Genomic DNA, 27,251 nt, shown 5'->3' on the forward strand with positions numbered 1-27,251 from the left:
TGCAAAATATGATGGGCCTTTGTCCTGAAAGATGTGCTTTGGTGTATTGACGGGGAAGGCCCGGAACTAAATATACTGCTATCATTTTAAGAAACAGGACATTAGGAAGAGGAAGTTCCCATTTCTTGGAACAGCCACTGAAATAACCAACACTGGCATCTAATCCTGACAATCCATTTGCAAATTCTAGTCAGATTTATTTTCCATTCACAGAAATTGTTCTTTTTTTTCCTCTACAGGCAGTTCCTCCCGTATATATGTGTCTTCCATACAAATGGCCATGTGTGGAAAGCCCTCTTCAGCCACGTGGGGGAGTGGGAGGAGGGAGATTTCCCAATTTCACTGCCTGGGCTGCAGCTGGGAGAGCAATTCTTGGCATTTCAAGTTGAAACTTTGAATTAATTTTCTCAAAATAATACATGTGGTCGTTAGCTTTCCCTCCTGGTAGCGCTAGTATTCTAGTACTACACTGGAGATACACGATGGGCTTTCACTGGCCCACGTGCTATTTATAACATTGTTTCTCTGAGAAGACAATTCCAAAGTCTCAACTGGGAGACAACCTGTTGGTTGATGTTTATGTGAATATTGTTATTCACATGTTATTCACATGATGTTATTGTGAATATTGGATTGGATCCATGTGACCAAATGTTGCTTTGCCAAACATCCTGTGGCCTGGGAGTAACCTGTGTCTGCCTGGGGTCAGAGAATTGTGCTACTGTTTGCTAAGACCACAGTGAGCCTTAGGAAGGTACAAGAGGAGCTCCTTGACACCTGGATGATCAGAGTTAGTGAGGAAGAAACAGAACTATGAAAAAATGAGGGTTTTTCTTTTCCAATAAAGGAAGAAGTTTCAGGGAGAAAACATTAGACCAAACAAGAGCATTTCTACAGACTGACTAAAGTGGCTTTGTGACCCCAAAAGACAGAGATACTCAGGAAGTTCTTATGGGCAAAAAATCTGGTAGAGTTATTGAAAGCAACTTTGGGGGACCTGCAGAGAGATTCTAAAGGGTATATTGGAAGCCCAGACCAAAGGGTATTTTGCCAGCAATCTTCTGTGACTAAATGCTGCTGAGAAAAACTACTTCTTTGATTTGGTGCATTCATGTGGGGAGGGTGCATTTCAAACTAGGTATGATGGTAAAATGATGATAGAGATAAAAAGTGTCCCAAAACTTCTCTAATTTGTGATAGGCTTGTATCAAGGTTTTCTTTTGCTACCAGAGAGTATATTCTTTATTGTCTTAAAATAATTTTAAAAATATTTATTTATTTTGAGAGACAGAGAGAGCACACGCATGAGAGAGCACTATCAGAGGGGAGGGGTGGAGGGAGAGGGAGAAACAGAATCCCCACTGAGCAGAGAGCTCGGTGCAGGACTCTTATCCCAGGAACCCGGAGTCATGACCTCGACTGAGCCACCCAGGTGTCCCTGTCTTAAAACAATTTTTTGGAACTTTGTAAGCATACCCTAACAAAGGTTCGATAATTATGAATGGTTTGACATCAACCAGCTTCAACAACTATGAATGGTTTGACAGTGTTTCATCTGTCTTCGTGCCACTTTCCCCCTCCCAGAATAATTTAAAGCAGATTCCGTACATCATAATATTTCACCTATAGATACTTGAGATATCTCTAACATATAAAGACTAAAAAAAAAATATAACCACCATACCAGTGTCACATTAAACTAATAATGTTTTCTAATACTTAGTCTGTGTTTAAATTTCTCCAGTTGTGGTGGAGAGGGAAGGATTACAGAGAGGCATGAAGAAATTTGAGGGGTGATGGATGAGTTCATGCTTTTGATGGTGGTGATTTTATAAGCATATACCACATTTCAAAAACTTAACCAAATTATATACTTTAAATGTGTGCAGTTTATTGTATGGCACTTAAACCTCAATGAAACTGTTAAAAAAAACATAGTGATATAGGTAGAGGCAGACAATATTTTAAAACATTTTTCCCAGTTGTCTGAAAAACATCTTTTTATAGTTGGTTCATTGAAATCAGGATTTAAATATGAACCACACACTGAGTGTGGTTGACATGTCTGTGGGATTCATATAGTCTATAGTAGTTCCGTCCTCTCACCCCCTTTTTTGCTTTATGCTATGTATCTGCTAAAGACTTTAGATCATTGATCCTGTAGCATTTGCCACACTGGGATTTGGTAATCTGGCTCATTGGAGCCTTGTGTAGCATGTTCTGTCTCCCACATTTCTCATACCCTGGTAGTTAGATCCAAATGCTTTACTGGACTCAGGTTCAGTTCATTCAGCCAGAGTACCTTATAGGTGATGCTGCTGTGAACCCCTTACTGCATCCTATTGGCATGTAGCGTGTAGTGTGCGATTGTCCTGCTTTTAGTGTGAAACTGATCAATGAGTCAGGTGTTTTCCGCCTTACCCACCCCTGATAAAAGTTTCCTGTTAGCTTTCACGTAGTATGAGGAGCTGCTGCTTCACTGCATTATTTCAGTAGGGGCAAATTGCTCGCTGGGTGTGTGTTTGTGTAATTTTTAATAGCTCTACTAAGGTGTAAACAATAAACTGCACATATTTAAAGGGCATAATCCGAGAAGTTCTGGCATACATATATACTTTGATGTATGTGTACATTTTTGATGATTGACTGCCTTGCTGCTGTGGAGAACCTAGTGTTTTTGAGGCACACTGCAGGGACAAACCAGGATTCCTGTGGTCAGATTTTCAAAGGTTAACTCTGATTCTCTCAGTGGTCGCAACAGAAATTTTCCAGATGGAAAGAGTAGAAGTAGAAGAGTAGAAGAGGGAGCCTTTAGTTTGCACCTTGCTTTCACACGAGCCCATCAAGTAGACCATGCCAAAACAACACCAGGTTGTAGCAAATAAGGCCTCTTTGATCAGGAGGTAGCATAAATTACTAAGCTCTGAATTAGACTTGTTTAATGAGTACACAGCTGACCTGGTTATCCTCTACTCTTGGCTGCCACTTCTTCTTCTTCTTCTTTTTTTTTTTTTTTTTAATATTTATTTGACAGAGATCACAAGTAGAGAAGTAGGCAGAGAGGGGGAGGGGAAGCAGGCTCCCTGCTGAACAGAGAGCCCAATGTGGGGCTCGATCCCAGGACCCTGAGATCATGACCTGAACCGAAGGCAGAGGCTTAACCCACTGAGCCACCCAGGCGCCCTCCCCCACCCTTTTTTTTTTTAAAGATTTTATTTATTTGAGAGGAGAGAGAGCACAAGCGAGGGGAGAGGCAGAGGGAGAAGCAGACTCTCCGCTGAACAGAGAGGCAATGTGGGGCTTGATCTCAGGACCGTGGGATCATGACCTGAGCTGAAGGCAGATGCTTAGTGACTGAGCCACCCAGGCGCCCCTTCTGCCTCTTCTCTGTGGAGTCACACGTAACATTTTTAAGAGCACATGTGCGCTTATGTGTGTTTTCCCTGTGGATTCAGAATTTCTTGTGAGCCCACTTTTTTGGCCATCTTGTGGCCAGTCTACTATAGTCCTGGACAAGGGATTGAGCTTTAGGCACAGACCTCTTTGGCAATAGTATTAAGCTAATCAGTCAAAAAGTCTGATCTGTCAAAGGCCAGCTAGCTTAGCTTTGTTCCACAGATGGCATCTCTCTAACCTCCATCAGTCATCTTTTCTATCTTGAGCACCTGGAGGCCTGGGTGAAATTGTATATATCTCAGTCATGATCGTTACAGCTACCAAACGAACAAACAAAAAGCTCAAAACCACTTAGGTGGTTCAGTGGCTTAAGCCTCTGCCTTTGGCTCAGGTCGTGATCTCGGGGTCCCGGGATCGAGCCCCGAATCAGGCTCTCTGCTCAGCAGGGACCTGCTTCCCCCTCCTTCTCTGCCTGCCTCTCTGTTTCTTTGTGATCTCTCTCTCTCTCTCTGTCAAATAAATAAAATCTTTTTTTAAAAACTCAAAACACATTCAATAGCTTCATCTTGTAAATACTATTAATAGTAGTATACATAATGTAGGTATCAGAATGTGAAAATTCAACCTGAGATGGAGACTGCAATGAAATCGAAAGATTTTATGTTCAAAGTGTTTTTGTGGGACTCTGAATATACCAAAAATTGTTGAGTAGTATGGGTTTTTAAAAAATATTTAATTTGAGGGGCGCCTGGGTGGCTCAGTGGTTTAAGCCTCTGCCTTCGGCTCAGGTCATGATCTCAGGGTCCTGGGATCGAGCCCCGCATCGGGCTCTTTGCTCAGCGGGGAGCCTGCTTCCCTTCCTCTCTCTCTGCCTGCCTCTCTGCCTACTTGTGATCTCTGCCTGTCAAATAAATAAATAAAATCTCTAAAAAAAAAAAAATTAAAAAAAATAAAAAATATTTAATTTGAGAGAGAGGGAGAGAGGGAGAGTATGTGTGTGTGTGCATGCGAGAAGGGTGGAGAGAGAGAGAGAGAAAATCCCAAGCAGATTCCCGGCTGAGTGTGGAGCCCCACATGGGGCACGATCTCACGACTCGAGACCATGACTGAGCCGAAACCAAGAGTCAGATGCTTAACTGACTAAGCCACCCAGGCGCCCCGAGTTCTAGATTTTAATGGTATATAAGCTATATCAATAAAGTACTTCATAGAATGTATTTGTGAAAATTAAAATACAGGATAGAAATGATACTCAACATTCTAGGAATAGCTGAAATCACTGAGAGGAGAGCTGAGGGCAAAACCTTAAGGAAAGCATACATTTTAAGGAAGACAGAGACACGAAAACAGGGAAGGTGTGATTTCAGACGTAGGAAGAAAACCAGAGAACAGTAGCCGAAAATTCAGGCTAATGAACTTAGCTCTAAGGAAATTGCCAATAACCTTTGCAAAAATAGTTTCCATGAAATGAATGTGTTAAGGAGTGAGCTGTGAGGAAGGTGATGCAGCTGCACATTATGTTGCCAGAAGTAAAGTGGGCAGGAGGAGGAAGAGCCTAACAACAGTGTCAGTGATCATCTAGAGGCAGGGCGAACTTTTGTCTGTATGTCTCTCTCTCTCTGTCTAGACAGGAGGGACTTGAGCATGTGTGTACTTGGAGAGGAAGGTGAACGAGCAGAGCATTTGTTCCTTCATGGTTGTGCTGTCTTTGTCATTTCCCTGCTGGGCCACAGGCACAGCCCCTACCCTGGGCAAAGCAGGGCTGTGGGCCCAGCCCAGAGCTCCCTAGATGAACGCAACTCCTTTCTAATCCAGAAGGCAGGTTCTAATGCCAGTGAGACAGACATTATTACTACATGGGCATAACCTGCAATCTGCTCTCACCCACAATTACACAATCACTCCTGAACACCAGGACTTGATGGCTGAGGCCAGGTGAGCAGTGACATAGCTCACAAGGCTCGGGCATGCCCAGTACAGCAGCATACCATTACCTGTGGCCAAGAGCCGCTGCTGCTTCACCCACCATCCATCCCAGCTCTCAGGTCAGAGAGCTAAAGAACCCATTTAGTCAGAGCCTCTGAAACCCTCTCAGAGAGTTCTGCCTCCCTGGGAATCTCTGAGCCATGCTCTGACCTATAAATTACCCTCCTCCCCCCCTTTTCCTGCCACCCCCACATTCCTGGAGAATGGGAGAGGTGGGTAGGGGAGCGGCAGTATGTGGGGACACTCCACCTACTTAGCCACATCCCCACACATACATTGTTTTAGCAAAGGGCTTCTGAACACTATCTTTGACTAACCTCATCCCTCTCATGCTCTGCTGTGACTTTTTTTTCTTATTTTGTATTTATTGTTTTGGTCTTGTTTTTATTTTAGCCACCTAAAAATTCAAAAGGCTGGTTATATTGTATTTATAATACAGCCTTTTAGAGCCCTGCATAATTCTCTAGGATGTAGCATTCTTCCCTTTGGGTTAACTATGTCTTTCATCTTTTCCTTCATTATATATTGATATTAAATTATATTTTCCAATATCTTTTGTAAATAAAATGTTAGCTGAAAATAAAATTCATTTTTAATACTTACTTATAAAAATGTATTCACTATGCCTTTTCAAGCAATCTTTGTAAGTTTTGTGTGGTACATGCAGTTCAGGGTACATTTAGTAAGTTGAAGGGTTAAAATACCCTGTGCTGTCGCATATGGCAGTGAGCAGAATCGCAGATGTTGATGATACCACGTAATTAGTATTCTTTTATGTAAATGAAGGCTGTCAGCATGTTACCATAGTGTCTACTCTCTCTGAAGCTGGAATTTATGCCACTTGGTCTCACCAAGACCAGGCAGGATTATTCCACTGTCCTTAGTTAAGAACTGAAAAGAAATCAATATTATGAGAGAAAAGAAATGGAAATCTCCCCAAAGGAGATTATTTTTTTCCTATTTGGTTTTTGTTGATTTCTCCCCCAGAAGTTTTATTCTGATGATGCAGTTACACATTTAGGATCAGCTAAGAAATTTGCTACAGGAGAACAATTGGACTAGTCCAATTAAAAGACAATCATATTTTTAAACTATAGATTCTTAAAAGATGATTGTAATATTCAGTCATCTCATACAGAGACTTTTTAAAAAATGGGATAAGTCTAGAAGTTTCTTAGCAGAACAAAAGGCATGAATTGAAGATTTCATTACCTTTTAATTTAATATTTAGTGATACTAACTATAGTAGAATACTTTTAAATAGTGATTATGTCTTTTAGCTCCATTTGAGTATTTTTAAAATGAAATTATGGTAATTAAAGAAGCTAAAGCTAATATTTTGTCAAGTTTACCCCATATGCACATCAACCCAGGGTGTACAAGACAGTCATTGAAAGTTGCTGATCTGCTTAATGATGGAGAACTGTTAAGGCACTTCTTGTTCTTTGCCAGTCATGCTGCAAGTTCATCTCTTGGATATTGGGTACTTGTCACCCTGGATGATGTCTGTTTTAAGTGGAAATGTTAGGACTCTTATGAGCTTTGGGATTTATGAAGGAAAAAAGGTGTACATGTCAGAAAAATGTAAAATGGAATTCTTTATGCCTGTGGGTGTTAGGCCTTGTTTTTAAATAAAGTGGTCAGTATATATGAGAGGTAAGTTAAACATTGTCTTTCTTGAACTAAGTATACTTGAATTATGTTTTCTTTATTCTTTATTTTGTATGTTGGTTAAAGGGGCTTTTTTGTGTGTCACTTTGGGGTGGTTTCCATTTTGTGATCTGGATACGTTTTTTCTTTAGAGAAACTAGTCTGCCTAGCTTAAATCACTGTGGTGAGGTGCAAAGTAGCCCCATGTTTTCCTGAATGGATTTACTCTGCCATATGGCAGGTTAGTGAGTCACCACGACAGATTTGTAATGGGAAAAGGGCTGTGCAGGAAGGGATGTGCGTGATCAGCAGACTTATAGATCAGAAAATGAAATCGGAAGAATTTCCAGAGTGCCCTTTCCATTTGATAGCTCTCCACGGAGAGGGTGTGGAATGGTTTTTTAGTGTTTTTCTATTTTGGCTTTTGGTGGTTGCAGCATATTTTTTCTAGCACAGGAGTTGATCTTGCAAAGGCATCAGTGTTCTGGGTGTTGTGTCACTGTGTTCCTGTTCACAGAGATAGTCTCTTTATAGGATTTGAAGCTGTGCTGTGTTTCATGTGATAAGATCTCAATAACAATTAAATTCCTGAAGACACATCAAGGCTCAGCTAAAATGGGGATTTGCCAGGTTTTGAGTCATAAGAAGAAGCTATTCAGATACGATTCAGCAAGTGCTGAATCTTCTGAGGGAAAGAAAACAAAAAGAAAAGCCAAGTGAGCTAAAGATCATATGTCCTGGGGTATTTAAGTCTGTGCTATCCAGTATTGCAGCCACTATGCACATGCAGCCACTATTTAAATTTAAATTAAGGGCGCCTGGGTGGCTCAGTGGGTTAAAGCCTCTGCCTTCAGCTCAGGTCATGATCTCAGGGTCCTGGGACCGAGTCCCTCATCGGGCTCTCTGCTCAGCAGGGAGCCTGCTTCCTCCTTTCTCTGCTTTCCTCTCTGCCTACTTGTGATCTGTCTCTGTCAAAGAACTAAATAAAATCTTTAAAAAAATAAATAAAATAAATTTAAATTAAGTAGAATTACATAAATTTAAAAGTTCAGTCCCTCAGTCTCACTAGCCACATTTCAAGTACTCAGGCACACAAGGCTAGTTAATATGGTATTAAGCAACACAGATAAATTATATTTCCCTCATTGCAGAAAGTTCTATTGGACAATGTTAGCCAAAGTGGAAGATTTTTTTTAAAAGGTTTTATTTATTTATTTGACAGAGAGATCACAAGTAGGCAGAGAGGAAGGCGGGGGTGGGGGGGAGCAGGCTCCCCACTGAGCACAGAGAGCCTGATGCGGGGCTTGATCCCAGGACCCTGAGATCATGACCGGAGCCGACGTCAGAGGCTCAACCCATTGAGCCACCCAGGCACCTAAAGTAGAAGATTTTGAGAAAGAAAATTCTTTCTTTGGTTTCTATGAGGACACCTTCATTCCTAAATAATTTATTGGATTAGTGCAGTGGTTCTAAGGTTTTTAATGTATAGGTGGGTCATCTGTAGGGCTTATTTAAAATAGAGATTTGAGACCCCTCCCCAGAGTCTCATTCATCAGGTTTGGAGTTGTGACCAGAAATCTGTACATAATTATCCTAGGGAATTCTGATGCTGGTAAGTGGCTCAGGAACTACATTTTTTAAAATAGTAAGTGAGAAACTTGGGAATTGCCAGTCTCTTGATTCTTTCCCCCTTCATTCTTCCATTACTGACTTTCATTTGTGTCCCCAGTAATTGGTTGTAAACATCATACGTAGCCAACTTGAGCTCTTGATTGGTAGTAAGTAACAAAAAGAAAATTCAGTTATTTACCATCTCATCTTTTAATGTATATGTGTTTTAATTTGGCTGTGCCCCATAAAAAGTAAACAAATGGTTATTTCAGTACCATTCTGGACTGTGTGGGAAGGTAATTCTGATAGAACCCCTTTGACCACTAAGAGTTGAGCACCCACAAAATTATAAAGGAGTAAAAAAAGAAATATAACACATGGTCTTCTCTCTGAAGATGATAACTGGTTTGGAAATGGATAAATACATCCAGAGAGCTGACCGAAAAGGGCACTTAGTAACAAATCAATAATTTGAAAAATAATGTAGGAAAAACTAAATCCTGAAAGAACTCAATGGAAAAGCATGATCTAATCTGATTGAAAATCATCTAGGTTGCTTCCTTTGTATGATTTTAAAGGTTTCTTATCTAGCGACTTGGCCTTTGGCAGTCTGGAATGGGCAATAAAAAATGGGAAGGATCTCTAATTTGGTCCCGTGGTATAGTTGTGAGGGTTTTGGCAATAGTACCAGGCCAAAAAGGGCATCTGGAAACCAACTAAAGGGACTACTCATAGTGTAGTAGATTTAAAACTTCTCTGGGTGACTCCATAATCATGGAACTTCATTTGCTCATAGAAATGAAAGTGGAGAAGAAATGGGGGTGAAGGAAGTTCACTTTATAAGAGGAACTATCTTTAGGGAATTTCAAATACTGGTACTGGGGGGAAAAACTGTTAAGGTTCCAAAGAATAAAAAGTTTTCTTTTAGGGGTGCCTGGGTGGCTCAGTGGGTTAAAGCCGCTGCCTTCGGCTCTGGTCATGATCCCAGGGTTCTGGGATAGAGCCCTGCATCGGGCTCTCTGCTCAGCAGGGAGCCTGCTTCCTCCTCTCTCTCTGCCTGCCTCTCTGCCTACTTGTGATCTCTGTCTGTCAAATAAATAAATAAAATATTAAAAAAAAAAGTTTTCTTTTAAAATAATCGTCTAGCCTCTTCTTGGAGAAACTGCTCCTTAGGCTTATCTGAGGAACAACATTAGAAGCAATGTTAGGAAGACAGGAAAGAAAAGGGAAAAAAGCTCAATATGTTGTTACCTTTTTAAAAAAGCATTTTCACATATATAATCTGGAAGATTTGCTTTTTTTTTCTTTTGGCTTGATAGTTTGGTTAAACCAGTAGCCACTCCACCACTTGTCCTAAAAGTCAGATCTAATTCTGTACTTACCTATACTTTCAGTAAAGAAAGTAAACCTTTTCCCACCCTTTCTACAAGACGTACATTTTCTTTTCACATTATCTTAGGCTCTCAGGGTTGCTATAACAGAAATACCATAGACTGAGTGGCTTATAAACAGCAAACATTTCTCGCAGTTTGGAGGCTGGGATGTCCAAGATCATGGCTCCAGATTCCATGGCTGGTAAGGACTTCCTGGTTTGTGACCATAACGTTGGCTTTTTGTTGTGTCTTTACATGGGTGAAAGGTGAGGGAACTGCTTTATAAATCCCATTAGTGAAGGTTCATCCCATGAGGGTCAACCCGTTCTTGACCTAATCATCTCCCAAAGGCTTCATCTCTCAGTGCCATTGCCGGGTGTGTGTGTGTGTGTGTGTGTGTGTGTGTGTGGTATTTTAGCATATGAAAGGGGGTACACAAACATTCAACCATTCAACCATAGTAGACCTATAAAATGGTATTTAGATTGGAGCACTTGGCAGGTTCAGTTGGTAGAACATGTGACTCTTGATCTAGGGCTTGTGAGTTTGAACTCCACATTGGGCATAGAGCCTACTTAAAAAAATTGTTTAGATTGAGGCTCACACACTACCTCCTTAGGGTGTTTGGATTCAAGAAAAAAAAAATGATACTTTGTACTGTAGAGGACTTTCGTACCTTTATCTTATCCTGTTACCTTTGCTTTGAAGTACATTGAAACGGACCTAAGATTGACTTTTTGAGGGTCTTCATCTCTCACTGGTGTACAAAACATGTCCTGCCCTCTGTCCCTTTGTGCATACAACTAGGATCTTGATCAGTACAAGATATAGAGGCTTTCACTTCCAGGACATCTTCAGTTCAGAGATGGTTCAGAATACAAGTTTCCTTCCCCTGGTGGCCAGTTGGGTGCAATATGAACTAAGGGTAATGCCGTTTCCTCAGGAATACCAGTTAGCCTCGCATAAAAATTAGCTGATATTCAAGAATTAGTACAGGCTTAGAAAATGTAAAGATTCAACTTGGTGCTAAGCCCTCCCCCCAGTATTTCTTTCTTACTTTGTCTTTTTTAACCTCCTTCCAATGGAACCAATTTTGAATTAAAATGTAATGAGCATTAAATTGAAAATGGCAGTTGCAAGCCTTTTCCTGGGAAAATATTTTGCTGAAAGCTCTCTCTCTCTCTTTCCGGGGGCTCTGTCGTGCCAGGTTGAAAGAGCGGAGCCTTCTCTGAGACATGGATAGATGCAAACATGTCGGGCGGTTGCGGCTCGCCCAGGACCACTCCATCCTGAACCCACAGAAGTGGTGCTGCCGGGAGTGCGCCACCACCGAGTCGGTGTGGGCTTGTCTCAAGTGCTCCCACGTGGCCTGCGGCCGCTACATCGAAGATCACGCCCTGAAACACTTTGAGGAGACCGGGCACCCGCTAGCCATGGAGGTCCGGGATCTGTACGTGTTCTGCTACCTGTGCAAGGACTACGTGCTCAACGACAACCCGGAGGGGGACCTGAAGCTGCTCAGAAGCTCCCTGCTGGCGGTCAGGGGCCAGAAGCAGGACCCGCCGCTGAGGCGCGGCCGGACGCTGCGGTCCATGGCTGCCGGCGAGGATGCCGTCCCGCCGCAGCGCGCTCCTCAGGGACAGCCGCAGATGCTCACGGCTCTGTGGTACCGGCGCCAGCGCCTGCTGGCCAAGACGCTGCGGCATTGGTTCGAGAAGAGTTCCCGCGGCCAGGCGAAGCTGGAGCAGCGGCGGCAGGAGGAGGCGCTGGAGCGCAAGAAGGAGGAGGCGCGGCAGCGGCGGCGCGAGGTGAAGCGGAGGCTGCTGGAGGAGCTGGCCAGCGCCCCCCCGCGCAAGAGCGCGCGCCTGCTGCTGCACGCCCCGCGCGCCGCCGACGCCCCGCGCCCCGCCTCACCGCGCGCGCCCGCCGGGGGCCGCCCGCCGCCGCGCCGCGCGCCCGCCATGGCGCCGGGCGTCACGGGCCTGCGCAACCTGGGCAACACCTGCTACATGAACTCCATCCTGCAGGTGCTCAGCCACCTCCAGAAGTTCCGCGAATGTTTTCTGAACCTCGACCCTTCCCAGACCCAGCAGCTGTTTCCCAAGGCCCCCAACGGGAAGGCTCCGCTCTCCGGCAGGCCGGCCGGCAGCTCCGCCACCGAGCTGTCGGCCAGGAGCAAGGGGGCCGACGCGTGCGAGCGGGAGGGTCTCTGCTTCAATGGCGGGGCCTCCATCAGCAGGAGCCTAGAACTCATCCAGAACAAGGAGCCGAGCTCGAAGCACATTTCCCTCTGTCACGAACTGCACACCCTTTTCCGAGTCATGTGGTCCGGAAAGTGGGCCCTGGTGTCGCCCTTCGCCATGCTTCACTCCGTGTGGAGCCTGATCCCCGCCTTCCGCGGCTATGACCAGCAGGACGCGCAGGAGTTCTTGTGCGAGCTGCTGCACAAAGTGCAGCAGGAACTCGAGTCTGAGGGCACCACGCGCCGGATCCTCATCCCCTTCTCCCAGAGGAAGCTCACCAAACAGGTCTTAAAGGTGGTGAACACCATATTCCACGGGCAGCTACTCAGTCAGGTAGGTTGCCCCGCCCATCACATGGCAGGGAGTCTTACTGGTTAGTTGGGGCTTCCCTGAGTGCCTCTGCCAGGTTATTGGACGGACTAAGAGAGCCAGCATTTGCAGTCATGATGCGTATCAGAGGGTGGCCATTGTACCTTCGGTTGTGCTGTGTGCTCTTATGGCCTTGTTGGTGAACTTGCCTCCTCTGTCTGGGCAGATCTTCGGTTGAATTTGCCATATCGTGTCATTTTCAGTGAATGTCTTTAACCTTTAATGACAGTATTGGTGATATAATCTCATTGTTATAATTAAGAATCTGTTGCTGGCATGCCATCTTTGATCAATTTTAGGAAATTGAACAGTTTGCCTATAACCTTGGTTTCACAGTAGTTTGAAAGAGCCTTCTTCCTTCCAGAACATTCTCTACATACAGGGAAGGGAGATGGCTAGGAGGCTGCCAAAGGCCTAAGCAAGCCCTTTTATTCCCCATTACCTCTCATTTGCTGTATCATAGGCCATGTAGGGACATAAGAAAAGACTCTTGGGTAAGACTTTGTAGAAATCTGCAGAAAGAATTTTTACAGTTAGAAAGGTGGGCAAAGTAATGGATTCAAGTAAAATCTCTACATTATGTTACAGAGGTTTGTGTCTCATATAAGGATACCGCCAGAAACAAGGGCAAAAAAGAGGCAAGTTGGAGTGGGTAGAAGCAGCAAGGTTTGGATGAGGAAGGAATGACGACAAGAGAAACAGATAAGAATCTGCTAATTCTCTATCTCAGACTGATCTGAGAATGGTCCCATGATAACCCAGTCTGTACTGCTGCAGCACTGAATGGTAGAGCATGCTTTAGGAGAGAAGAGAGAAAGGGGTAGGTAATAATCTCTGTGCTATGTGGTTTTCCAGTTCCAGCCAGCATCATAGTTAGAAATGTATACTGACAGTAATATGCTCTAATGCTCTTAAGGTTACATTTATTATTTTAATATTATAATTAAAAATTTTTTGAAAACTATACACTTAGTTTTGGTAAGTTATGTGTTTTGTATAAATTGAGCAAAAATGTATGTGGGAAGCATGGAGGTTATGTAACCTGTAAATCAATTTTTTCATTCTAGGTCACATGTGTATCATGCAATTACAAATCCAATACCATTGAGCCCTTTTGGGATCTGTCCCTGGAATTCCCTGAACGGTATCACTGCATAGAAAAGGGGTTTGTCCCTTTGAATCAGACAGAGTGCCTGCTCACTGAGATGCTGGCCAAGTTCACAGAGACAGAGGCCCTGGAAGGGAGAATCTACGCTTGTGACCAGTGTAACAGTGAGTGCTGGGGGGGTAGAAGTGGAGAGGGAGAGGGGAAACATGCATCTGGACTGTCAGTGTAAGGTGCTGTTTTTGCCCTTTTAGTCCAAAGTAACACTGATAATATTGAGTGGTTCTAAAGCATCTTTTAAAGATTTTTTTTCTCCCATTTTCCTGAAAACAAGCGTGTGGACATCATTTGTTATAAAACAAAACAAAACCTAAGAGTTGGGCTTCTTTTGACTCCTGCTGTGATTGACATTAGTTCTTATCTTGGGAGGCATTTGCAAGTGTGGGTTCTGAAATGAGCCTCTAAGAATGTGAGTGCTTAGCTTTGTAGTGCTACAAGGTCCTGATTAAATTCATGAATATTGATCTGACAGTTTTTATTTCATCTCAAGTCAGGTAGCATTGCTTGTTTGAGGGTTACAGTATCAGAAACATATGCCTTGTAGGTATTTGCAGATTTTAAGCCTGTCAGAATCGATGCTATAGATTGGTATGAGACGAGGAAGGCAAGCCAGAAGGTGCATCCGCTTCATGGTTACTTTCTGCATTTGTTTCTTCACATGCCTTCACATGCCATGCATCTGGGGAAGGTCGTAAGACAGTATTTCTCTGTCACGGCTTTCATTTTAAAGTGGAACTCTTTCCACGTGGTTATGTAGGTACCTTATGCAGAGCTCCTTCTGTCTTGCCACACTACCACTTAGTGCGTTTGCTGACCCAGCACGGACAGAGGAAATGCAGAGCAAATACCTGGAAGTTCGAATTTGGGTTTGGAAACTAAAATTAATGGATTGTATAGATGTCTTGAGATCAATTTGCACCCATAAAATAGTTGGGACTACAAGTTTTGAGAACCACAATTTTATGATAACCCTTATTAAAATATTTGCATATATGGTCTTTTAAAATAGTGAACTCTGGGAAACCTATTGTCCTTGAAGAGGCAGGACAAAAACAAAAAATCATGCTTGATATTATTCTCCCATTTTTAAACAAAATTTGATATGGTGTACTTGGTTAACTACAGAGTCACCTGCCCTGTTCCTTATCGAGATATAAAGGTTGTGACTTAAATTACCTTATTAGAACAGTATCTGTTTTTTTTTTTAAGGTAGTGATTCCTAAAGCTTTTTACTTGTGAGGAACAGAAGGATGTTAACAGCTTTAACTCCCATCATTCTCGGACAAGGCGGAATAAGGAGGAAATACTTTTATTTATTTTTGCAAGAAAGGATTATTTTTCTGGTTGCCAGATACGCGAATGTATCAGGATTTCACTAGGCAAGCTCAAATAGTAGGGAAGGAAAGCTATGGCGAAAGGTACGAGATGCATTGTTGTAATGTGCTTGTGAAGTTTAAAAACTATCAGGCTTCTACCTCTCCACATGGCCAACTTAATCAAATGGAGACAGAACTGATCAATCTCAGTTGAATCAGTAATTTCTTTTTCTTTGTGAATTTCATTTTAGGGAAACAAAGCCGATTCTGTATTGTCTTCATCTTAGCTCACAGACTCCCTCTACTGAGAGTGGCAGTCACTTGCCAGGGTTCCCAGGAGGCACTGCAATAGTTTCTGAAAATCTGTTGGGGAATTAGAATGTAAAAGAAGGCCAGGCACCCCTCTGAATTTTCTTTCTGTTCTTGCCCCACATATCATGACCACCAGCCCTACTGAAATGTTCTCTGGCACACTCATCTGCTACAGCCTGTTATGAGAACCAGCAGCCCCACGTCCAATTGTCCCAGGGAGCCCTGTGAAGCATCATTTGGCTGTGATTTGCTGCCTTTCATGAGTGGTATAGACCGGACTTAGATGTCAAGCCCTTTAGACACTGAGACCATGATATCTCAAAGATAATTAGCAGGTACCACAGAGGACCACTAGTTTTATATTCCCATCCATTCACCAGTCTAATTAATATAAAAACCGAGCAGTTGTCAGTAAATGGGTATAGAGAAGGCTTCCCATGGAAATTAAGAGAACTTTATTTCCATTGTTTATCTGATGTAATTTAGAAATGCATTCCCCCTCACAATTCAGTAGCTTTAGAAACAAAATGAGAGTCTGACCACTGGTTCTGCTTTGGACTGGATGAATTTGGCCAGTCTGTCCACCTTTTCCTCCCATGTCCAGCCGTGTGCTTTTATCCAAGAAACATGCTTCAAAAACTAGATACAGCATAAAACTATAAAACTAGCAGTTTCTTTTGTAAGCATTTGTATACGTCACAAACAAATCATGCTGAAGAAAGAATCTATTTAAATATCCTGTCCTTTGGCAATCCTGTGCCCTCTTACTTTTTTTCCAAGCCTGAAATATATGCATTATTCCCATTTTACAGGAGAGGAAACTAAAGATGAGAGTTTTGAACAGCATACAACTAGCTGTGAGCAGGAAATAGAATTAGGCCTACTTGATGAAAACAAAAACTTTTAAAATTACATTCTGGTGGATCACAATTTAAGTCATAAGCCCATATATAAAGGCATAGAACCCTGACATGTGCATCTACTCTGTGTGCGTGTTATTGCAGTGACCTTCCAGTATATTCCATTAATAAATCCATGATATTGGGAATATTCCACCCAAAACCCATACCAGTTTTGGAGGTTGCTGCTGCACAAATTTGGAAGTGGAGGGGTGCCTGGGTGGCTCAGTGAGTTAAGCCTCTGCTTTCGGCTCAGGTCATGATCTTAGGGTCCTGGGATGGAGCCCTGCATCCGGCTCTCTGCTCAGCAGGGAGCCTGTTTCCCCATCTCTCTCTGCCTACTTGTGATCGCTGTCAAATAAATAAATAAAATCTCTTTAAAAAAAAATTGGAAGTGGATATATATATTAGGATTAGGTTTGGTTGTTTTCAGTTAACTCAAATAATGACTTTAAAATGAGGTATAATTATTTTTCTGTTCTATAAAAGAAGTCTGAAGGACATTCAGGGACTAGCATAGTAGCTGCATGGTCACTGGGGACCCGAGCTCTTTCCACCTTTCAACGTGACTAGTTCAAGGCTTCCTTCCCCAAGGTTACCTCGTGGTCCAAGAGCAGTTGCAGTCACCTTGGCACCCTAAGAGTGCCATCACATGGTCATCCCTTCCGTGTCTGGGAGAACTGCTGTGGCCATACCAGGCGGGCATGTGGGGCTGGGAAATGCAGACTGACAAGGGGTCACAGCACTGCCCCAGATAAAACGAGGTCCTAGTACTGAGAAATAAGAAGGCATATTGGGTGGCAAGTCATAGTCTCTGCCATAGCCAAGAAAGAACGAGACTCCTGACAATCTGTATCTTATACCTTTCCAAACCATATAGGCAAACGACGAAAATCCAATCCCAAACCCCTTGTTCTGAGTGAAGCTAGAAAGCAGTTAATGATCTACAGACTACCTCAGGTCCTCCGGCTGCACCTTAAAAGATTCAGGTGAGCTTGCTTTGGGGCCTTCCAGGTGGCCGTGAGCTGTGGGGACAGCTGCCTCAAAGGCTTTGGTGAGGGTGGATGTCTTCTTTGGTGCTGGGATGAGAAGCCTGTTCCCTAGAGACCTTGCACTTTCTATAGTGATTAAATGCTTCCTGCCCCGTGAGCCATGTTCAAGGGGGGCGGGGCAGCGGGCAGGAGAGGGCTTCCGCTTGCACGGCTCTGTCCCACCAGCCAGCCTGCACTGGGTGTCTGCGTGTGGAGATTCTCTAGCCTGACCTGGGCTTATCAGGAATCACCTTCAGGACCAAATATGACATAATCTGTGAAAAGAAGGGCAGGCAGTAAACTACAAAAAGATTACTGCCTGAACTGCTTGTTTTAGGGATTTCTAGTTTCAGAATACATTATGGAACACTCACAGGAAATACATGTGGACATTGATCACTGTTTTATTGATGCAAAAGCCACATCTGGAAGGTTATGTATTCTCAGTTCCCTGTTTTACCTCCCTCTTCCTAGGATAACATATGGCATTTTTTTACTAGTAAGAACTTTCTATCCATGTTTTAGGTGGTCTGGCCGTAATCATCGAGAGAAGATTGGGGTCCATGTCGTCTTTGACCAGGTATTAACCATGGAACCTTACTGCTGCAGGGACATGCTCTCCTCTCTTGACAAAGAGACCTTTGCCTATGATCTCTCCGCAGTGGTCATGCATCACGGGAAAGGGTTTGGCTCAGGACACTACACAGCCTATTGCTACAACACAGAGGGAGGTGCGTGCGCTCGACTCTGTGGGGTGGGGGAACACGGAAAAGGGTTGGTGTGTCCACATTCCATCGCTTTCCTTTTATTTCATCTATAGGGGGATATTACATACATGAAAATCTAGTGGAAAAAGCTGTGAAAGAGGGGTTCAGATTTTGGATATATCACCAAATGAAAACAGAAGGTTGTTCTAAGAATGGACAGGAACCAACACATGTAAAAGTACTTAGCACGGTTCCTAGAACATAATGTTCAATTAATTTTAGAGGTTTCTCATTGTTATTAATACTTCTGCAGACCTCTGTTTCCTTCGTGGTTATGCAGAAATGCTATTCATAACCTCATGGAGATACTGTATTAATTTCACCAGCCGTGGCTGATAATAAAGCTGAAGACATTTCCTGAGCACTTCTATGTCCTTATCATAGGAGGTATGGGGGTACAAGGTCCCGCCTAAGGAGCTTTCAGTCCTTGTCCCTCCAGAGCACAGCCTCCCAGCTACTGTGCACTGAGGTGGATGGGCTACGCTGCAGCCCTTAAGGCGGCCAGGATGAATTTCTAAATTTCCCTTTACCACTCCTCCATGTCCAGTTCACCTCTGCCTCTCCTCTTCCCATCTCTTAGCTCCCAGTCTTCAGGCTGCCTTTGTAGAAGGCCCTAGTGGGCAATGAAAAAGCCTGAATAAAATGAGGACAAAAATTACAGTCCGTTGATTGTAAGTAGTAATGCGGTGGGCTTGGGCGGAGTTGAAGCCGGTGGTGGCAGGGAAGTCTGTTGGTTTCATTTACCAATCTTCCCGGCCCCCCCTTCCCCGCCCCCACTACCAGTCAGGGGCTGGTTCTATTCTGAACTCCTCTGTCCCTTTCTTCATCTCCTGGTTTTGCCTGCTGATTGGAAATACAAGTTGGGTAGTCACTTTCTCTCTTTTCCTTTGGTTTCCTAGGTTTTTGGGTCCACTGCAATGACTCAAAGCTGAATGTATGCAGTGTCGAGGAAGTGTGCAAAACTCAAGCCTACATCCTTTTTTACACTCAAAGAACAGTTCAGGGCAATGCAGGAATTTCAGAAAACCAACTCCAAGCTCAGGTGCAGTCCAGCAACAACGATGAGGGCAGACCACGGCTCATCCCCTGAATGGGAGGCACGTTTCAAGGACTGGCCTGCTTTTAAACTATTGGTGTTCATATATCTTTCCTCTTACAGGAAATAAGGTTTAGTGCAGGAACAGAGTACTAGGTTTGCCTCACTGGGACTACAGCAGAAGGTGCTAGGTGACTCATGTTCTATCATAAAATCTGTAGTCACTTTCTCTTGAATGGATTTGGAATTCCCTCCTTTGATAAAACAGAAGGAGTAACTTCTATGAAGATTCTTTCATCAGTTGCTTCTGAATAGAGAGGATCTGGGTGGAGGAAAGAGGGGGTAAATGGATCATATGCAGCCAGGAGAGCAGCCATGTTTTCTTTCCATTATGTGATTCCCCCATTAACCAGGACCTCCCTGTGACCCCAGAAGAACCCTCCTGATGTGAACAGCCCTGGACAGAGCATGTGAGGTGGGGCCCTGGGCTGGCAGCTTGCTGGATGGGATTGGTTCCAAGGCAGGAAGTGAATAATAAGGATTTGTCCCCACAAAGGAAGTAACCCTCAAGGGCTGACAACTTGCAGACTTCCTTTTTTAGGGAATAGCAGTGAAAGAGTGGAATGAGATGCATAGAGCAAGTTTCCCCATGCAAAACGGGAGGTTTTTCAAGTGTCCTACCTTCCCTGGCTGCTGCTGTCATTGAGTCATTCCACGTCTTCTGAACATCCCTTCATTCTAAAGGAGCAGTTCCTATGGGGAAGCAATCAACTGGTCCATGACATGTTCTTAGTTGCATGCCAAGCAGAAGGACGCCCCTGGCTACCCAGTTCTGTAGCATATCCCTGGTTCAGGTATGGGACAAGCACATGGTTTGGTATAAACTGGTCTTTAGGTCAGTTGTCTGAGGCTGGCCCAGAATTCAGTTGAGAGTAGGCAGGGATAGCTGGTGGACCAGGCCTTATCTGAATGCCCATCACCTGTTCTCACCTTTGTGCAGCACACAACTTTTCTTAGCCTGTAGCTTTTAGCTCGCTTTTAGCTTTTAGTTCCAAGGAGGGCTTGGAACCTTCTTGTTCAGCACAAGGTTTGGGAACTTACGCTTTTCTAGGGCTTAGGAATCTGCCCCCATATGTCTGAACAGTTCATTGCTACTGGCCCCAGCCTGTTCCCTCCCAAATTTGATAATCCTTACTGTTTCTTTACCCTCCTACACTCAGTCCATCTGAGGGGGGAAAAAAAAGAAAAAAAGAGTGCCCTGTCTTTTACTTAAGTGCTAGTAAAATACATATTTCTTTTTATACTGGGTCAGTTTCTAAGTGGGATGAAATTGCCCAGATGGAAACCCTCCTTCTCATCAGGCACCACTGAATTTCCTTTCTCAGTCCTGCAGTAAGAGTGAATGCAGCCCGGAACTCCCACTGTGGGGCTGCTGCAGCCCGCCTCAGCCTGTCACTGTGAAAGCTCATCTTCTGACTGAGTGTATCAACCCAGTGTTTCAATTCAGGTAGAAGTACAGTTGTCACTTGAAGGAAGCGGATGTGGAGGGAGTTGGGGAAGTGTGGGAGGTTGGGAAAAGAGGGGGTAAGATGAGGGTCGTAGCTTAGGGGTGTTGATGAGCCTCATAGCCAGAGCAGATCTGTAGCATTTGCTGTTGACCTCTTTTGAGATGGACTCTCCCACAAGACCTGTCAGACAGCACTGAGACATGGAGGAAATTCAGACAGAAAATGGCTCACCCTGATAAAGAAAGGGGAGTGACTATATTTTAAATTAAACTTGCTTTTTCCAACACTGTGAGGTTTCTGTAATATTTAGCTTTTATTTGGAAGCGATAGCGTATGGCATTTTTTATGCTATTTGGTTTATATTGTCTACTGCAGGCTTCTTTGTACAAGCTTGGCCCGGGCTCACCCTCTCCTGGACACTGTTTTAAAGTGTCACAGCTGCCCATGCTGCCAGAGGCTCTGATGCAAAGCTATACTCTCTAGATCCACATTTTTAAGTTGGCAGTCTTGGTGATGACTTTTCGTGGCAATGAAAAAGCCCATTAAAACAAAACAAAACATAAAAAACAAGCAAAAAACTCCAAGGAGAGTGAAAAGGAAAATATAAATTGTGCCTCATCTTTCTTTGAATGCTGTATTTGTTATTCTAGAAAAAGAGAACTTACAAATGGAAAAGAACTAATAGAGCATCTACTTCATCCCTCAGGCTGTTTCCGGGGGAAACTTAAGAAAAATGAACATTTAATGGAAAATTAAAAGATCTTCAAATTTAATTTTTAAAAATAGTTTTATACCAAATATTTATAAGAATTATTAAGCAGACTTAAGGACTTTGTGAATGAAATGCTTGACTTAGCTGAGCACCCGTTAACAAGTTCATAAAATTGTTTAAAATGAGTTGGAATAGAAACCACTACCAGAGTCCTCACTGAGCTGCGTACTCTCGGAAGGTGCCCCTGCAGTCACAGACACCTCAGGTACCCAGAGGCAGCAGCACTAGACGCTGTTGAGAAGTTAGTATTTATGGAAACTTTTATTAAAGAGTTCCCTGCTGCATAAGCCAATGGCTGTTGTGAGGGAAATGTCCCTTTGCCTTTAATTTATTTACATATTGGAAGTAGATGGATTTCTTAGTTGCATCTCACTTTAAACTGAAACATTCTAAAGAGAAGAAGGTAAGAACCAGGTAGACGTTGACTAGATGCCGCCAAATCAAACCCGAGATCTATCTGAACCTACGGGGCCTGCTTCTCCCAGACAAGTAGTTGGAGTCCCGTTCCAGGAACCCTTTGTAGTTGGCTGGTGTGTTTACTTTCTGCTGTAGCCAGCCAAGATGAATGCACCCTGGCCCTCAAAAAGGATTTTTTACCTCAATCTAGTTTGACCCTCATACTTGTGGTTGCCTCTGAGGTGAGCATCCGTGCTAGTGTTTAAAAAAAAAAAAAAAAATTAGGAATGCCCTCAACAGCCAGGAACTGAAGTTCTTATTAAATGGTGGGCAGAGCTCTTGCCAGTTTTGATCCAGTCCCCTCTCAGGCTGAGGGGAGCAGTGCCACGCTGAAAAGAATTTCCAGATGTCTCTTAGAATGTCATGAATAAAATTAGAAAACTGTAGGAGTGTTAATGTGTCCTATGGACTCAATAGAAGAATTTATTTTTGTTTTTAATGGCAAGGCTTCTAGAGTCAATGATTGTATGAGTTCCCTACTCTGGCTATGCTTATAGCTTCATCCAAGCTCAAGAACTAATAAGATGAATTGGCTGGCAGTGGGGCATAGATGGCCCTAGTCAGGCCCCTGCATAAGCCTGAGAGAGGTTGACGGTAGTACAGAATGAAAACTTGGTTGGGTGTGGAGGGGTGGGATGTGGGTGGGCAGGCAGGGAGGGGGAGATGGAGTTTGTTTTACTTATTGATAAAGCTTTGTGAACTAATTTTATACAATTCATAACATTTGGTGCCTTGTACCGTTATGGTTTGCATGGGATTGAAAAGATTAAGGGAAAGGATGTCGCCTTGTCATTTCGAGTGGCAAATGGGTGTGTACAGTGTAAAGGACATTTGGTATCAGACTTTTTGAAAGCATTTCATCTCATGTGTGTGAAAGATAATTATTCTTACCAGCAAGTTCTGAAATTTTACTGTAATGTCCAAAATCTTTGGATTTGTGACTATTCATCAAATGGCTGCTTTTCAAGGCAGACTATGTACCCCGTTCTTTCTCACCACCCCTTTTATGTTCCAAACATTAACTCGGTCCTCTTCGGGTAGGCTGGGAGTGCTAACTCTTCTCAAACATATACTATACCCCTATCGGGTTATATCTTATGAGTGGAAGGGTTGCTTTTCCAGCTGGTTGGGAGAGCACAAAATGTTCAGAAAGGGCCTTTTTTTCCTAATGCTGGCCAACTTATAGTAGAAGTTGAACAAAAATGGTTCCTCCTGAAGTATTGCCTTCATTAATTAGTTCTGAGGTTCTTTTGCACAAAATTTCAGGAAGCAGTGTAGGACACAATCCCCTATATGTGAACCTTTAGATTGTATAGCAAGCCAGTGCACTGTGTAATATGCAAAAGAGAAGGCTCAAAGAACCTGTCCTGGCCCCCCAGCCCTTTTCCCTGGCAGGTGCGACTGGGATGGTGCTGAGTGGCTGTGGAAGGGGAGAAGACCCAGTCCACTCACCTGTAGGGCTGTTTACAGCCTATTCTTTCACTCTGACCTTAAGGTTTCCACTGAGCTCACGAGACTTCACCAAAGGGTGTTTAAAAAGCTCACTGCTCGAAGCACATTTGATAATTGGTTCCTTCAGCCTAATTACTGGCCTAATTAGGTGAGGAGGTTGTACTTTTGGAGCAGAATCTCCCATGGCAACTTAGTTTTTTTACTGGGTAAGTATACATCTCCCTGGTGGTTCAGATTCTTTTTGAAATCAGCACTAAAGCTGAAAGCGTCTTCTAAATACGACCGTGAGTTTAGTTTAGATCTTTCACGTTTAACCATTCTCTTGGTCTAGGGCTCTGACTTTAACCAGTGTTTAATTTTCAATCCACACATTGTTCTAAATACACCATAGCTATTCTAGCACTGGGGCAAATGGTCATTTTTGTGGACTCTTTCCATTCTTCTACTGGCATGTTTCCACTTAAAATCTAACCAGGTAGTGTAAGAGATTTCTGTAGTACTGTGTTAACCAGCCAGGGCTGAAAACCATGTTGATAGATGTGAAATTGACTTCGCTTGGGGAAGATGTTGTGTTGGAATGGTGAAAGCCAGCATTTTAATCTACAGAATTAATGACTTCGTTGAAATTTGGGGAGATTGTAGATTTGATAGCTTTACTTGCTAAATTCTTAACACTTTGAGGAATTAAGCCAGTTTAAATGAAACTTTACCTTGCCAGTATTATGGCTTTATAAACCAACTAACAGTAAACACTATTACTTGAAGTTAAAACAAAATTTTGGGTGAAATATGACTTGTGCTTTGGAAGCTGCCATGTCTTAATTTTTGCTGCATTTTATTTTCAACTTTTAAAAAACTTTATAAAGTAGAACTGCTGACAGTTATGAGTAGATCAGGTTGCAGACTTTAAGGATCTGTTTCATACCTATGAAGAACAGGAGGTGCTGGTATTTCTTGTTTTAGCAGTGGTCTGATGCAGATCTGAAGGGGCTTAGAGTCTATGCTATAGCTTAAAAGTTTCCTTCCTGGTCACCATTTGGGAGGTGATGGCTTCAATCTAAGCCTTGATCTCATGTATGTGACCCTCATCTTAACACCCAATAAGATGGCTATTACACCTGTCAAACTATCTGTGGTCCCAGTGTAGATAGATTCTTAGAGGGTCTTGGCTTTACGGTAAGCCGTCTGCAGGCCTGAATTCACACACACTCACACTCCTCCCTAACAGATGGGACCTAACTGATTACTGCAAGGGAATGGTGCTTTGTAAAATACACATACACAATCTCATTCTCAAACAGATTTCTTAACGAGATTTACGCAGGTAGGGTCAAAGAGGACTGTTTTGTCCTGTTTACCTTTTGTGAACAGATGAGTAAGACATCTGTCAGTTCTAACAATTAGGCCACTGTGGTGTATTCATGCTGATCCGCCTCTTTTCCAATTCATGTCCTTTAATTCGTACCAGTTCCATAGGAGACTTGGCATGGAAAAGCAGGATTTTGGGGCGCCTGGGTGGCTCAGTGGGTTAAAGCCTCTGCCTTCGGCTCAGGTCATGATCCCAGAGTCCTGGGATCGAGCCCCACATCGGGCTCTCTGCTCTGCAGGGAGCCTGCTTCCTCCTCTCTCTCTCTCTGCCTGCCTCTCTGCCTACTTGTGATCTCTGTCTGTCAAATAAATAAATAAAATCTTAAAAAAAAAAAAAAAAAAAAGCAGGATTTTAAAAAATGACTGGTAGATGGGGTGCCTGGCTGACTCAGTCAGAAGAGCATGCGACTCTTGATCCCCAGGTCATGAGTTTGAGCCCCACGTTGGGTGCAGAGAGATTAAATAAACTTTAAAACAAAAATTTTAAAATGCCTAGAATAAATTAACTGGGAATAAAATTGCCTACCATCTCCACATCTACCTGAGCCTACATGAGTCTTTTCCCTATGTTCCATTTCCAAAGAACTCCCAACTCTTGGACAGTGACACTATCGTGAATTTAGGGTAAGAAAACCTCTATTTCCTTGTGAAGAAAGCAGCTTCCTCAGGCAGTGACACTTCAGTGCCCACTGCCCAGGCTTGCTTACACTTTGCCTCCATTGCACATCACTGCCCTCTTTCCATCAACAAATCCCACTTGATGACAGCAACAATGCCCCCTGGTGCCTGGAAAACCCACCTGGTGCACTAAAATGCTATGCAACACCAAATGGCTTCTTCCCCTAGTTCTGCTCAAAAAAGTGGAAATTCCTCCAAAATAAGTTTCACCTTATGTTGACATCAATGTACAGTGGCTACAGTTTCCCTTTTTTTTTTTTTTTTTTTTTTTTTCCTTTTAAAGCAAACCACCTCTGTTACAATCTGTGTTTGGGGCTTGTTCCTGTCTCTTGAGTGTGAACTATAAATCATGTTTTTATGATTTTTGTAAATCTTGACTTTTTACACCTTGTTTTTGTAAGCTGAAGTTTCTTATTAAAAGAATAAAATGATTCTTTGTGTGCAGTCTTTATTCCAAATATTTGTTAAAATACCATTAGGTTATTCCTCAGGACAAGCACAAAGATCACCCCCTGCAGAAACTTAGGAACTATGTACAGAACTTTACAGAACAGAGGACAACACTTTGGCTGAAACCTGACTGCTGACCAGAGAACGGAGTTCTGAGCGGGCTCAACGGACAAAAGGAAATCAGTCGGGCAGGAAAGGTGCCCCTCTGTATGAAACTTCAACTTCCATCAGGGCAAGTCTTGTGACAGTCACAGATTGGAGGCTCTGTTTTTGGAAGGTTCAAGTACAGCACGGGGGGTTCCATGTGTCTGCAATCAGACCACAGGACAACACGTGGCATTAGAAATATAAAAAAGTACTGGAAGAAAATTAGTAAGACTCAAAATTTCTTGCAACATCTGTAACACATTTAACTAGGGCTAGTCAAGGGACTTCTGTCGAGTCTCTTTTCTGTATTTTGTGCATAGATGGTATAAGTTATTGGTTCTGTCAGCCTCTAAAGCTCCGAGACACGCAGAGCAGTAGTTAAGTGCTTACCTATTTGGCTACACCCCAGGCTGAGGTGCCATTAGGTCAATGTCACTCAAATTCCTGGCCAGCCAAACGCCCGCAGCAAAAAGTCCCAAATTGAGGATCAAGTTCCTGGAAAAAGGACACTTCATTAACCCTGTGGTCACTGAACCACCTGTCTAATTAACGAAAGATACTGGGGGGAAAAGACCATCATCACCTGGAAAAAACTTCCGAGGCAAAAACACTATTCTAGAATCGCAGGACCGCAGGGTTTTCCAACAGTAAGGTTGCCCAAGACCTACACGGTTACTTAAGAGTTCGTTTCTGTCTCTAATAAGAGCAGAGTCAAATGCAAAGGCCAATTAAGCACTCGCCCAGGGCTTTAAAGTCTGTTTGTGTTGGCGCCTCTTTTTCCCCGAGTCCCCCAGAACAGGGTGAGATTCTCCAGACATAGCCCAGAAACTCAAAAGATCGGTTCTGCTGCATAGGAACTCTACCAGTCAAGGGCCTCTCCAAAGCGCAGCCAGAGCCACTAAGAGGCCAAGACGCTAGCAACGTAGAGGGGCCAGCCTGGGCGAAGACAGCAAGTAGAGGAGGTACGCAGGGGACGCGGAGGACCAGAAAGGGACAAGTTCCCGGGGTCTCGGTTACCTCCGGAAATCGTTCCTGTCGGTGGCGAAGCGGTAGACTCCCCGGAGCCAATCTCCCACGTTGTCCGGAATCTCTGGTGCTTCATTTGTCGCGCCAGCAGCGCTCACGCCGACCCCACTGGAAGCCATAGCGGCACGCTAGAGCTCCGCAAGGCCTCTCCCGACGCACCGTGAGGGCGCCGGGGGCGCACGCAACTTCCGGCCTCGCACTTCCGCCGGCGACTGGCGGCAGGGGGCGCCGCTGTTCCGG

At 43.6% G+C, this 27,251-nt stretch overlaps 2 protein-coding genes across 3 annotated transcripts in view; one reads left to right on the forward strand and one right to left on the reverse strand.

The window, feature by feature from the left end:
• Positions 1-19,383, forward strand: part of USP49 (ubiquitin specific peptidase 49) — a 75,163-nt gene extending 55,780 nt beyond the window's left edge. For both annotated transcript variants that reach the window (XM_032862190.1, XM_032862189.1), the window contains exons 2-6: positions 11,224-12,592; positions 13,696-13,900; positions 17,201-17,309; positions 17,877-18,082; positions 19,018-19,383. In XM_032862190.1, coding sequence (XP_032718081.1) covers positions 11,252-12,592; positions 13,696-13,900; positions 17,201-17,309; positions 17,877-18,082; positions 19,018-19,208 — 2,052 coding nt within the window. In that variant the 5' untranslated portion in view covers positions 11,224-11,251 and the 3' untranslated portion in view covers positions 19,209-19,383. The remainder of the gene's footprint in view (positions 1-11,223; positions 12,593-13,695; positions 13,901-17,200; positions 17,310-17,876; positions 18,083-19,017) is intronic.
• Positions 19,384-25,819: 6,436 nt separating this feature from the next.
• On the reverse strand, positions 25,820-27,204 carry TOMM6 (translocase of outer mitochondrial membrane 6). The gene is made up of 3 exons (XM_032862215.1): positions 27,003-27,204; positions 26,376-26,480; positions 25,820-26,146 (listed from the first exon to the last, which is right to left on the reverse strand). The coding sequence occupies exons 1-2, from the start codon at positions 27,128-27,130 to the stop codon at positions 26,384-26,386; spliced, it is 225 nt and encodes a 74-aa protein (XP_032718106.1). The 5' UTR covers positions 27,131-27,204; the 3' UTR covers positions 25,820-26,146; positions 26,376-26,383.
• Positions 27,205-27,251: the final 47 nt, after the last annotated feature.

This window comes from Lontra canadensis, unplaced genomic scaffold, assembly GCF_010015895.1.
Source record: "Lontra canadensis isolate GAN:19392208 unplaced genomic scaffold, GSC_riverotter_1.0 scaffold23, whole genome shotgun sequence".
Classification (NCBI taxonomy): Eukaryota; Metazoa; Chordata; class Mammalia; order Carnivora; family Mustelidae; genus Lontra; species Lontra canadensis.